This window comes from Balaenoptera borealis, assembly GCF_965194805.1.
Source record: "Balaenoptera borealis genome assembly, chromosome: 4".
Taxonomy (NCBI): Eukaryota; Metazoa; Chordata; class Mammalia; order Artiodactyla; family Balaenopteridae; genus Balaenoptera; species Balaenoptera borealis.
In genome coordinates, this window is record NC_138861.1 from 49307759 (window position 1) to 49322512 (window position 14754).

General features: G+C 38.5%; 1 protein-coding gene across 5 annotated transcripts in view; it reads right to left on the reverse strand.

Annotated features, from left to right (window-relative positions):
- Window positions 1-3537: 3537 nt before the first annotated feature.
- Window positions 3538-14754, reverse strand: part of ARHGAP24 (Rho GTPase activating protein 24) — a 518667-nt gene continuing 507450 nt past the window's right edge. For all 5 annotated transcript variants that reach the window (XM_082391124.1, XM_082391125.1, XM_082391128.1 and 2 more), the window contains 2 exons: window positions 9888-10962; window positions 3538-5021 (listed from right to left, as the gene is read on the reverse strand). In XM_082391124.1, the coding sequence (XP_082247250.1) occupies window positions 4778-5021; window positions 9888-10962 (1319 nt within the window). In that variant the 3' untranslated portion in view covers window positions 3538-4777. The remainder of the gene's footprint in view (window positions 5022-9887; window positions 10963-14754) is intronic.

Here is a 14754-nt window from a genome sequence, read left to right on the forward strand (position 1 = left end):
GCTAACATTCGACTCATTCCCCACTGATGCTGTTAAGACTATAAAGAGAATAATGAAATAGACCTTTGGGAACCACAAATCCAGCACTCTTTCCCTGTAGTTTATGAATTCAAACAAGGTAAAATGTGTCCAGCTCTGGCTGCTTTCTTTGAATAAAAGAGTGGAAGGCACCCGGGTCCTAAGTGTGTTTTCAGGTCTCGCGGGGTGTGGGTAGGTTGTTACACACAAGGCCACCTCGATGGCACAGGCTGGATAGGTCTTTTTATATCATTAAAAAGACTCCCTAGAGTCTGCACCACAGGCACCTTTGCATGTGCTGTTCCACGCATGCTCCAGGGAGGTCTCTGTCCCAAACCGCCTCCCTGTCTGCTAACTTACGACTCATCCTTCAGGGCTTACATCATAGTCATGGCTCGTGCCCAGCCTCACCTCTGTGACCCCTTATGTCCACAGTACATCATCTCATGTGGTAATTATTGTGAACTAGGTATCCCAGGGCACCTAGCACAGTGCTGGCCTGGCTTGTGGAGGCCTTCAATAAATACTCGCTAACGGTGATGCTGATGTAAGTGTAGGTATGTTCACTGGCCCATATCCTTAGGCACTTTCATTGTATGTTACCCAATACCTTTAATGCCCAATGTCTTCCTCAGTGTCCACATAGACAGAGTTGATGCAAGACAGTTAAAGGTGGTTCTTTAGACATTATCCCCAGATCACAGATGTAATTGTATTAACTCAGAATAGAAAGGATGCTTTGGGTTGCCTCTTCCTTGTCATCAGTCTCTGGCAGGTTATCTGAGAAAAGATGAAATTAGAGTACTTGGGAAGGGGACACAATTATATCCTCTGCTGCTATGCATGCTAGTGTTTCATTGTCGGCCTGTTTGCTGAGGCCAGAATCTTGTTATGTTCTCTAGAAGCTGCGGCACCCTTTCAATAGAAGTAATCTGAGGGCTGACAACTACTATTTATTGAGCATTTACTATACTCCAGGTACTGTGCTAATCATTTCACTTAATCATTTCTCGAAAAAATTCAGTGAGGAAGAGGCACTATTATTATCCCTATTTGATGGAAAGGCAAATATAGGCTTATAAACATTATGTAACTTTTCTTAAGTTTGTGCATCTAATAAGTGGCAGAGTTGGGATTTTGATCCAGGTCTCTGAATCCAAAAGTTCACGTATATTCTTTTCTAGGATGCTACTCTAAGCAGAACCCAGATCTGCAATGTAAGGAACACTGGGGTTTGTGGTTGGCTTCCCAGTCTTTAATCCTCTCCTGAATTTCCATGGGGAGATAATTATATATCAGTGATTTAAACTATCCTACCTGGGAATAACCTACTTTTTTTTAAAAAGGAGCCCTCCTCACCTTGTGAATAAATAGGAATGACATTATTTAAATTCCACTTGGAGCTTTTCGTCAGTTCACAATAAAGTTACATGTAAAATCTACATTTCAGTTGGCTTGATGTCCTAGGCACTTCTATTTTAAATGTTCTCTAAAGGATACCCAGCCATATAGTTTGATGAGTAAAACCAATACTATAGACTCAACACTTGGAAGCAAATCTTTTCTCCTGAGCTCATAATTTAAGAATCATTGCAGTTGACTAAAGAGTTTTAAAGAAGTGTACACAGGATGTGACAAATGAACCCTTGATACTACCTACTTATTTCCAATTTATTATGCCACTTTGCAGTTGAATTTTTTCTAGGCTTTCATCAGAATTAATATAAGAACCAGTAGAAACCCAGATGGACAAGCTGTTCATAGTATCCATTGACTGGAGATCATCATCACTGAGATTTATAGTTAAAATTAATCACAATATCCCTCATAAATCAAAGGTCAAATTTATTGCTAACTCTCCATGCTGGCACTCTGTGGCATAATAATGCTGGAGGTGGAGAGATTTAAGATCAATGAGATTATTCTCATGCCTTAAGAAGCTCCATTTATCAATAGAGCTATCAATGGAGCTAAGTGGCAGGCACTGAGATAAGCACAGTACATGTCACCTTTAAGTATTACAGCATCTTTGCTTTGTAGGGGTTATCTCCACTTTACAGATGAAAAAACTGAGGTTCAGAGAGGTTAAGTGACTTATTGCCTTGCATCTTGCCTAAGGCATGTTGAGATGCATATCTTAGTCTGTCTGGCTCTCAGTTTCCTGCAATTATCGTTCATTCCCCCTTGCTGCTTCCCAAAGTGCTTCTTAACTTAGTGAAGAAAATAATCAGACATGGGAAAGGCTTAAAGAGATATACCCAAATTGGGAGCACAAAAAGTAACTCACTCTGCATTGAGATCCTAGGAAGTGTCATAGAGGAGCTGACATTTGATTTGGAAAAAAAAAAAAAAAAAAAACCATGGTAAGAGTGTGCCAGATAGAAGGAAGGCAGTCAAGATGGGCACAACAATAGGAGGTGGAAAGTTCCAGAGGCATGAAATGGTATGGCAGGTGTGGGGGGAAGTTGCAGGAGATGAGAATGAAACTCAGGTTAGAGTCGTATACACTTCGTGAAGGGCATTTGAATGTTATTAGCAAGGCTACGATATGATCAGAAGGGTGACTTAGGGCAGTCTGCAAATGAAAGTAGAGGAGAGATACTGGAACACAAGTGGCTGGGTGCAATGCTTTCTTTGAGAGATGGGGAGAAACTGATGAGAGAGCAGATGAAAAAGGTGAGGATGGGTGGACTAAACAGTACTTGGTGAGTGCATTTAAATGTGAAGAAGAGGGCAGAGTAGAGAAAAAGCAGAGTTAACATTTATGGAGTCCATCCTGTATACTAGGTGCTGTTCTCAGCCTAATACAAGCTACCTCATTGAAACCACATAACAAGTCTGTGAGAGCAGTACTTTTATTATTCCCATTCTACAGATGAAAAAAAGGATGCATCGAAAATTCAGCAACAGCTGGCAAATTGGAGAAAATGTGAACACAGGCAGTTTGACTGCATAGCCTTTGATTTTTGCTATTGTATCATACAACTCCCTGGATGAGTCTGAGGTTTGTGTCAACTAAGACAGGGACTGGGAAAAGATGAAAAAGTAGAGAGAGCTATTGAGATCATTTTTACACATTTTGAGCTTGAATTTCCTTTAGGGTATCCAGGTGGGAGTATCTTGTTAAAGAATTGGAAAGAGAGAGAAAAGGGAACTAAAGATAAAGAAGGTATTGCTACATAGACCGTGGTTGATACCAAAGGACCACGTAAGCTTGCTCTGTGTAAGGATATAAACAAAAGCAGCACAGTGGCAAGAATGAACTCTGCAAAGTCTACTGCCCCCTTGAAAATAAATACAAACATAGAACCTTCAAACAACATGAATCCCATAAACTCAACTAGTATTTATTTCCAATTTTACCTTTTGTGACTTTCTGTTCTAGCGTGAGAAAGATTTATTTCGATCATTGCCTCATTGAACTGTGAATTGTTCTCCCCAAACTCCAGCTCCAGAGAGCCCTGGGCTTCTCTGGAAAGTTATCATTACTGATGTTCACAAATTTATCAAAACTGGACCTTTAAAGATTCACATTTTAAATTTATTGTGAATAAATGTTTTTGACAGGGAAGAATACTGTAAAACTTAGAAACAAAATAGTTAGTTTCTTCCAATCCTGTCTCCTCCTCCTTCTGGTCTCCTTCCCATGCATCAGCTCCCTCTTGCTGCAAACTGCCTTTACCCCCTGTTGTGCAGAAAGAATCCTAGATGACAACAGAGCAGTCGGCCTGAGTGAAAGAAGAATATATGGCACACACTCTAGCAGTTTAACTGAGAGAGACACGGTAATACTATTTCACTGTTTGCATTGTGGGTGGGGAGGTGGGGGGGCGGGGTTGGAGTAGAGGACACTTGCTCAGTGTAGGCACTGGTTAGCCAGCATTGTTTTTCAACTTCCCAATGGCAGGAAGAATCTCCCTCATAACCATCCAGTAGAAGGACAGAGTAATTCAAGGCATGACTGCTTAAATGCTGTTTTTTAAAAAAAACCATGTTTCCCCTCTAAGGTGCATCCTGCATAGGAGACATACATCTGTGGAATGGGCAAGGCAGACCAGAGGGCTTGAGAAGGGGACTTTTTTACATAGTCCAAAATCTCCTGCATCAAAGCATCTCATCAAGAAAACTGAGCAGTGTCAAGGGCAGAATTTACAGAGCAATTCAAAGGTTCCTGGTGATTCTACCGTATTTTATAAAATTATTTACATTTCTCTTTTTGGTCATGGCAAGGTCCGTTGGCACAAACAGCACAGCCACAAAGTATTCTTTTTGATTTTAATAACTCATATATATTTATATATATTTATATATCTGCCTATTTTCATTTCCTCAGCAAAAGGGGAAATAAAAATATTGATCTATAAAATAAGCTGATGATAACACAATGCTAAAAATAGCTTAAGTGCAAGGGGTGAAGCTTGAAAGCAAGCTAAACTGCAATGACATACTGATTTAACATTTTAAATACAAGACTTGCAATAAAATAATTATTGAGATATGCTTCTCATTTTTAGTTTACTTTTTAAAAACTACTCTATATACACATATCCAGTTGTAACACTTGACAGTAGCATTATGGGGCATGATACAACTTTGGTACACATTATAGATATGGATGGGCAATGTCTGTAAATGATATGTCTTCCCCAGTTAGCGCTCTGTACAGCCAGGTGACCAGCCACCTGATCCTATATGATAGTCCCACCAGAACCCCCAGAGTCTTCCCCAGAGCCACTGGAGACAGTGGGAGAAATCAGCCTCACTGGATCCATATCGTGTTTCCTCTCTCGGTTCTCCTGGGTTCCACTGTCAGCTCCCCAAATGTGGAAAAAAACTGCTCCATTTCTTTCTGAAGCATGTCATTTCTCTTCTCTGCATCTTCTTTTGCTCGCTCGGCATTTCGCATTTTGATTTCTATCATTGTGAACTTTTTCCTTTCTTGATCCAGTTCATCGTGGAGGCTCATCATTTCTGTTTCCAAAGTCAAGTTTCGCTGTTCTAAGCTACAAAGGGTGGGGGAAGGAATAAGAGATAAAGCAATTTTATTAATTTGAAATGCAAAAGGAATAAAAAATATTTCCTAAACTGTCTCTGCAATGTTTAGAAAATTGGATTGAGCCTTTCAAATCAATGAAGCAAAGTCCACGGATTAAAAGGTGTATATATATTCTTTTTTTCACTAATTCCTAAGATGATTTACTATCATTTTGTTGAGACCCCAAGACCTCTCTTGGATGCACTTCATTGTCATTTGATAGCGAATTAATGAATTTTGGCAAAAAGAAGTCAGAGACCAATGTCATGCAGCACAGAATGGCAGAAGTAGGAGGCAGCCTAAACCACAAAGCTTCCTGAATCATTATGTAAATCTGGCTTTACTAAAAGAAAGGGGGGGGGGTCTGATAAAGTTGGAAGAAAAAAAGGACAATTATTTTTGCTTTCTATCAAAAGAAAAAGAATGATAGTGAAAATGTCATTGTTAGAAAGATTAAGTCGACTGCTAAGAATGGACTTCTCTGGGACATATAGAGTCCCATCGTATAAAAGTGGTATTAACAGCAGTCACCTTATAGTAACAAGAGAGGTAGAGATTACATGTGTTGAATAAGTAATTCATCTGACATTCTGTGACAATGGAGTCCACCTAAGTAGCCTACTATCTAAAATTCTCACTGCCTTCCAAGTTAATATATCTTAAGATCTCTAGAGTTATATTTTTATAGGTTGATAGCTATATTCTTTTGGATAACTGTATAATTTTAGATAATTTCCTATAAACAGAGTTTTCCCAGTAATCACTAAGTTCCAAAACATAACTTATTATTGTTGTTGTTCAAGGAGGAATAGTAAGCACTTAATTATTAGATGATGTGTCTTGGTAATGGCTGACATTTTAATTTCTCCTATTCTGAGCTAAAGTCCCAGGAGTATGTTTGAATTTGCCGTACTACTGAAATTTGAAAGGCTAATGCACAGGTAGCTCTCAGAAATCTGATTATTTTAATAATTTTCAAATTAAAATCTCAATTGTTTTTCTGTTTTGAAATAATGAGTCCCATATGTTGATATTTCATCCAGATAATCATAAGAACACGTAAAGATGAATCTGCTCTCTCTTTGTAAGAAACTAGAATTCTTAAAAAAGTCACATTCTATAATCAGTTTAGAAGGCCATTTTGACCACATGATCACATTTTTTTACATAAAAACCTGGTAGTGTGCTGGTTGTCACCCAGGATTATTTTACAATATATTCTCTTTTCTTTCTAAAGCTATTTATTTTAGAACTAAAAAAGTTGGAAGAAACTCAAGCTTAAATACCAAGGAAGACACCCTTTAAAAAATATACTAATGCATTTGTACATAACAGGCACTCATATGAAACTTCCAGGAATCTAATAGACTGGGTTGAAAACAGAAGAAACCCCTCCCACTGTAAGCACAGATCAATGCTGGAAAAATATATAAGAAAAATATTTTTTAAATACACAGCAAGGTTAAAAGAAATAAAAGAGCATCTTCAGGTTATCAGAACCAAGGCAGAAACTCAAATTTAGAACAGTAAATGGAAGCACATGAGGGGTATTGTTCCTGGATAGAAGCCCTGGAAGCTGTGACTAGGTTTTTATTTTTCTCATGGGGAGGAGGAGATCTCAGTATAAGAGAGGCAGAAGGCTGAAAGTGATTCAACTGAGAGCTTGGAACATCAATTGTCTTTATGACAAAGAGACTACAAAAACTCTACTCATGGGCTGAGTGAAGTGACAGAATTAATCAGAAAAGAAAATAAATAAATGAGAAAACAGCTCTGAGGAAAACTTACCCAGAATGCCTCATGTAATGAAAAAAGATGAAAATGTAATATAAGAAAGAGAAGCTAACAGAGATGGAGAATGGATTAAGAAGGTCCAACATACTTTAATAAGGGTTGGAGAGAGAGAAAATTGAGAAAATAGGGAGATGAAATAAACAAAAATGGTGATGGATAAAAATACTCCAGAATTGAAAAAAATATGTCTTCAAATAATGAAACATAAAGTTTGAAAGTTAATGGAAATATATAGCAGAATGTTATTAATCAAAATAAAAATTATATAGCAATATTAATATGAGAAACAATATTTTTGGGCAAAAAGCATTATTACCATTACTTTATGATAAAAGGATCAATTCATCAGGGAGATATAAACAATTCTGAACTTTTATTCATCTAGTTGTATAGCCTCAAGTTATTCAATATAAAATATAACAAAATTATAAAGATAGATAAATCCATAAAAATTAGGAAATTTTAAGATAACTTTCTTAGAAATTATAGCTCTATCTGATGAAAATTAGGAGAAATGTAAAAGATTTGAACAGCTTGATTAACAGATTTGATCAATTGGTCATATATACAATCCCAAACCAATAATAAGTTAATAAATACTTCTTACAAGACCAAATAATTGATATCATACAAATGAATTTTTCTGAAAGGAGAAGGTGGGGGGTGGGAAATAACATCAAACTCACATGTTTAAAAACTAAAAATCATACATATCAATGATAGATAAAGTATAGTATCTATTTCTCTATCATCTGTCTATCTATCTAGGGATGTATGTATGTATGTGTGTATGTATGTACGTATCTATCATCTATCTCTATCATCTATCTATCTATCATCTATCTATCTATCTATCATCTATCTATCTATCTATCTATCTATCTATCATCTATCTATCTATCATCTATCATCTATCCTTAATACTTGTAGGGTAGAGTTAAAAAGGAATTGAAAGACAAATGTATAATTCTAAACAGGAATGATCAAGAATTAACTAGAACAGTTACTTCTTATATTTCTGTGGCTTGGTCATGTGGCAGCTCCTCTGCCCTACTTTATCATGGCTCTCTCCCTTTGCTTGTCACATGGGTAAAAATACTACAGTGAAAGAGGCCAATGAATGACATTCTGTTGGAAGCTTCTATTATTTTATCAATGTCTCTAAAATGCACCATAGACTCAGAACATAAATGTAGCACCAATGTTCTCATAAATGAACGTGTACATCTGCAACCATTCAGAATAATGTATTCCTATCCTAAGGCAAGTTTCAAGTGTTATCTCTTGCTTCCCAGTGCTAAGTGCTAATTTATCATCATGCCTTGGCAGCAATTCAGAGATTTGGTAGCCAGTGGCTTCCAAGAACTACATTCAGAATGAAGAGTAGCCTTATAAGATGATGACTCCATTTTTCTTCTTATTTAAACCTCCTGTCACTTAGCATTATATAGGAAAATTCAAACCAAGTTTCCAAGAAAGTAATTTTTTCAATCTAACATATAAGAAGTATTTTTTTATATTTACTTTACCATAGCTCTTAAAAATACATATCTTTTGGCTTGATAATTGATAAATGGATGGGAAACATTAAAATACATTAAGGTCAACTTTACATATAAAAAAGAAACCATGTGGGGTTTGGGGCCATGGAAGCAGTTGAAGCAGTACAAAGACTGAGGTTCACAAACTATGAGGACCCTAAACAGGAAGGGGTCTACCAAGGCACAGTCTGGGACTGGGACTGAGGTCACTAGAGGGGCTACTTCAGGCTGAACTGAGCCTCAGGCCTTCTCTTGAGAGTGCAGTGTCCTTCCCTTATACTACACTGAAAGGAGAACATAAAAACAATCAGTTTTGTAATTCTGTGACCCTGGTGAAATCACGGGGTGTGGTGATGCTCAGGTTTCCAGCACAAGGTTGTATTTGTGAATCCTGGGCTCCATTCTCTGTATTCCTGCCTTTCAAGATGTTGGAGCATCTGGCAGTCAGGGGTACTGTCAACACAGGATGCTCAGCCAATACCACATGTCTTGCCCAGGTTGCTTCCCTGAAGTTGCTAAGCCATCGCTACCTTGGTCATCTTATGAGAAGATGTCAACTGCTATCAATTAGGTTTCAGCACAACTGCTTCCTTATAATTCATATTTTTTGCTCCCCACTTAGGCTACAATTTCCATTGTCCATATGAATACACTTCATGCCATCACTTTTCTCAGAAACCTCCCTGGATTCCAATCCCAGAGTAAAAGCCAAAGACTTAAGATGATCCTGAAGGCTCTAAGGTACTTCTCTGAGCTCCTCACTGATTCCATCTCACGGCATTTCCACTCTTCCCGGACATCTGCATAGCTGCCTCTTTAACCTCCTATAAGGCCCGACACTTAGAATTACCCCTCACCAACACTTCTTACCCCTCTTCCCTGCTTTAGTCTTCTACTTAGCATGAGACCTATTTTACTTATTTATCTGTCTCCTCCAGTGGAATGGAAGCATGCTCCACAAGGGCTGAGTTTTTGTCTGTTTTATCCACTGCTGACTCCTCGGGGTCTGGGTCTGAGCTTGGGAGAGAACAGACACTCTCCCAGCATTCAACAATGGAAAAAATAAATAATAAAGATCTGTTTACTTCTCCAACTTCTCTTTATCCTCATTTCATCCTCTTCCTGTGAGAACAGACTCCTTGTTCTGCATTCATCCCCTTCCGCTCCTCTCCCCAGCCCTCGAACACAAATCCACACATTTATTAACAAGAGACAGTATTACTGAGCAACTGCTCTGTGCCAGGGACAACATGCAATGATTTCTTACATGCTTTTGCGGTAGATACTGCTAGAATTTAAAATGTTCACGTTAGGGAGCTGAGATTCACAGAGATGAAGTGAGCTTTCCCAAAGTCCCACAGCTTACAAACGGTGAAGCTAGGACTTGAACCCAGGTCTCTGACTTTGGAGTCAGCATATTTACCCTCTGGGTGAGCCTGTCTCATATTAGGAGGCTATCGCACCCTCTCTGGCAGTTTGGGGCTCCAGATTTTCCTCACCTCTTTATCCTGGACTCATACTCTATCTTCTGTTTGGTCATTTCCTGCTTCAGGCTGGACACTAAACTATGCAGCGCGCTGTGATTGCTGGTGTGGCCAACAAAGGTCTCACTGTTGTCGCTGCTGCTGGTGGCACGACTACTTCGACCGCCCACACTCCTCCGGTCACTTTTGTTTTCATAGTCCCCGGGGTGGGAAAGGTCGTCCTGAGGGGGCCCATCCAAAACGGGGTCCTCAAAGTTCCCACCGTAAAAGTCTTGTTCTGGGCAGGTGGTGGTGGAGGAGCGGCAGGAGTTGGAGTTCTCAGGGAGGGAGATTTCACAGGAGGAAGTGGACCAGGTGGCACTGTCGACGCTCTGCTTGTCGTCAAGGCTCATCACGGAGAACTGCTGGTGGACGTTGTCATAGGTGGAGAGTCTGTTGTGCTGGCCCGACTCTCCTGCTTGCTCTTTCTGCTTGTTATCTCTCAGGGTCACGTAGCCATTGGGCAGCCAGCTCATGCTGCGACCATTCACAGGGTTCCCGAGGGTATCTGTGTTCAAAATGCCCATCCGCACCGTTCCGTTCTGTACACTCTGGGTGCCCATTTTGGTACCAGACCCCTTCAGGGAAGAGGTCCTTCTGGCCTGTAAGCTCCCATTGGGAGTGGTTTGGGCTTTCTCAAGTCCTTCTGCATTACTGCTGCTGAAGGACCCATTGGTGACTATCCCACTGCCCTTATTGAAGGCGGGATTCTTTTTGACCATGAGAGGGGGGCTCCTAGAGACATCCAGCTTGTGAACGCTGTTCCTTGGGCTGTTGGTTTTGCTGCCTGATAGAGCTGTGGGGGATCCGTTATCTGTGCTGCTTCTCTGGGGAGACTCAGACTTGTCCCAAGAGCACCGCCTTCCAGGACTGTCCTTGGTATTATTGTTCTCCTTGTTCTGTAGCTGACCCATGGTGGCCTTCTTCTGAAGGTCATTGTTGTTGTTGCTCACTCCATCCTGGGGCTTGCTTTGTAACTCTGCATCTTTGGGGAAGAGGCGATCGTGTTTGCTAATCATCATTGACATCAACTGTTGGACCACCACAGTGCCTGAAATTGCATAGAAAACAAAATAGCATGAGTGAAACAGTTTTATTTCTTATTTTGAATGTGACTCTTAAAGAGTTCTTAAAGGGTTCAGGTGAACATTCAGCATTATTATTAGCAGTGCCAAACTATATTCTTAATGATGATAATAGCAATATTATCTATAGCAATATTAACTGCTAAAATTTCTTGAGTATTTAACATGAACTATACCAAGCACTTTACTTTTGTTAGTGTAGTTGGATTTAAAAAAAAAAAAATCTATGAATAGATACTGTTCTATCTAACTATCACTGTCTTATGAAAGTTAAGTAACTTGATCAGCATCCCAAAGCTATTAAGGAGAAAATGCAGGGCTTAAACCCAGAATTAATTAGTTCCAAAGACCAGCCTCTTCATTGTTACACATTTCTTGCAAGTTTGACATTTAATTATGAAAAATCTTTCTTTGAGGAAGTCACTGTTATCTCTCATCAGACAATTGCCTCAAACTATCAAGACATTTGTAGTGGCATCTCAAAGTGGAACCCTATAAAATCTCTAGTGGATGTATGGTCTGTCTTTATAATATAGTAAGACAATGAAGTTCCATACAACTTTTGCTCAGCATTCAAAACCTTCAGGGCATTTTAAGTGACATTAGCCAAAATGGTGTAATAAAGACCTACAAGAATCCTCTCCTCCATAAAAGCAACTGACAAAAATATTCTGAATCATCATTTTCAGAATTTTGGAAATTAAATAAAGGCTTGTTGTAATCTGGAGAGTGTTTATTAAAAAAAAAAACCATTGAATCTTGGTAAAGAACAGCAAGCACTGTGGTATTTTAACTCATCCTATTCCTATCCTCCTCTCTGCAGTGGCCTTGAAAACCAACAGCCCACAATCACAGTGGGAACCAGCAGTCTGGCAGCCACTGGAATGGGAAAAGCAGGGTTGGAAATCCTTCAAAGTCCCATTCCCAAAGAATTGTCATTATTTTACTTGTTTGGTGGTTCCCTGGAAGACGCCACTCAAGAGGCTTGTCTTCATTTTATCTGACTAAGAATTTGACCAGAGTGAGCAAGACTTTTCTCAAGGCCATTTGTCAAAAACAATTAGGGGCTCTTTCATTTAAAATCATGTTTGCCTGAAGCAAGTGGATAACAGTTGAAGACAAACAATAGGATAAACAAAAAGCTTAGAAGGAAAATCTGAGGAAAGAGATTTCCATAGAAGGTGTTGAAAAGCTCTCCTTTATTCCTGAGAATTTAGAAGATTACATGCATGCTTAGGGTTCTGTGCATGCCTAGGGCTATATGCATACTCAGGAAAGAACTGAGAAGTCCTGAAGCTCTCACCTCTGACTGATCTTGAGGCTCTGCACAAAAAGGATCTGAATGCTAAAGCAGAGTTGTAACCTGCCTGGCTGAGTGTTGAAAGTTTGCCCCAACATGCACACAGAATGTCTTGGTAAAGACTGGGAGACTTATTAGCTATAGTCTTTTAATCTTTGTTCAATCCCTAGCTGACAACTAAGTAAGCCAAGCAGAGACTTCAGTGGCCACGGATGACAAATAATATAGACTTTAGAGAATTAGTTCAGAAAACTCACTAAAAAAACAAACAACAAACAACAACAAAGGGAGGGTAAGAATCTGATATCCAGAGCTCCCATATTATTATATTATTAAAAAATATGCAGTTTTCAAAAAAATAATGCTACATGCAAAAAATAAACAAAGCATGGCCCATATACAAGGAAAAAAAAAAAAAAAACAGACTCTGAGGAAACCCAGACACTGTACTCACTGGTCAAAGACTTTAAATTTGCTATTTTAAATGTTTTCTAATAAATGAAGGAACCAAAGGAAAGTGAGAATAATGTTTCACCAAATATCAATAAAGAGCTTGAAAGTATAGAAAAGAATCAAATAGATATTCTGGAGTTGAAAGGTACAATAACTGAAATGAAAAGAATAAGTAGAGGGAATCAACAACAGACTTGAGCAGGCAGAAGAAAGAATCAGCATACCGGAAGACAACTGTGGTTACCCAGTCTGAGCAACAGAAGGAAGAGGAATAAAGACAAATGAGCAGAGCCTCAGAGACCTGTGGGACACCATCAAGCATACTAGCATAGGCGTAATGGTATCCCAGGAGGAGAGTAGAAAGAGAAATGAGCAGAAAGAATATTTGAAGAAATAGTTGCTGGAATTTGATGAAATTTGATGAAAAAATATGAGTCTACACATTCAAGAAGCTCATCAAATTCCAAGCAAGCTAAATGCAAAAGGATCCAGACCTAGACCCATCATAGTCAAACTGTCTTAAACCAAAGACAAAGAGAGAACCTTGAGAACAGCAAGAGATAACCAACTCATGTATAATGGATTCTCAATAAGATTATCAGCTGATTTTTCATCATTCTTATTGCCAGAATTACATTATCCAGCAAACCTATGCTTCAAAAATGAGGGACAAATAAGACATTCCTAGCTAAACAAAAACTGAGAGAATTTGCCACTAGCAAATCTGCTCTGCAAGAAATATCAACACTTCAGTGCATTTTAAACAAAGAGAAGACCTTCAAGAAAGAAAATAATTCTCTTACACAAATGAAAATGCTGAGGTTCTCATTTGATCCTCATATTTCTATTATTCACTGTAAAGTATGATTAGAAATCAATACCTACAAGTTTCAGATAGTAAAAATAACTCAGACAACAGTGGATAGAAAGGCTAATCTATCATAAAAAGCAGTAATATTCTTTCTAAAAATTGGTGGATTTATCAGGTTTTATGGCATATTAGCTGAAATCTCAAAATATATTTTCACATATTCCTCACTGACTTACATGCTGGGCTGCTCCCACCCCTTAAACTAGGCCACCACCACTAACTAGGCTTCTAAAGTAGTTTCACAAATTTAGGTGTCACAATCCCCTAAGAATCTTTGTAAGAATTTTATTCATATACCCACAATAAAGCAGTGTAGGCTCATGAAAGCATTAATCATCTTTGCTTTGACTTGAACTATATTAATGTGGTGTGTTAACTGTGTTTCTTTTATCATGTTGATAAAAGCTCCTAAGAGTAGTCTCTGATAAATAAATACAGGGAAACAAATTTTAGTTAGTAAAGGTAATATTATTTAAAATACTTAAATAAATTTGGTGAAGAAAATGATAAGTGCTGTTGACAATGCAGATATCTACTGAAATAGCTGCTAGTAGCTGTCAGAGAGTAGAAGTCTGACTTGGAATGAGGCCACTCATTAGCTTAAAGCAACACCTGGGCAGGATTTGGCTCTGTATATAATTCAAATTCTGAATAGGAAAATATGTGTTATATTCATCTATATCCTGCACACTTCTGTAATGATTCAAAACTTCTAACATATTTAGATTAGGAATCTGCAGTGTGTTAGGTCTGATGCTGGCCAGTGCTGCTCAAACATTAATGTTCATATAAATTATCTGGAGATTCTGTTAAAATGTAAATACTGAGTGGGGCATGAGATTTTACATTTCTAACCAGCCCCCAGATGACACCAGCGATAACAGAATAGTAGCACTGGCAGAGCATAGAGGACCCACCACAGACAGACCTTCTGAATCAGAATTTCAGCAATATTCCTAGATGATTCCTGTGTGTATTAGAGTTTGTGAAACTGTGTTAGGTAGAAATGTTTCACTTACATATTCTAAATTTTCTCAGAAGGCTGTGAGATAGGACTTAACATTTTTCAGATGAGAAAATTGAGGTACAGAGAGGTTACAGTTTTGCCCAGGGACACACAGATGATAAGTGACC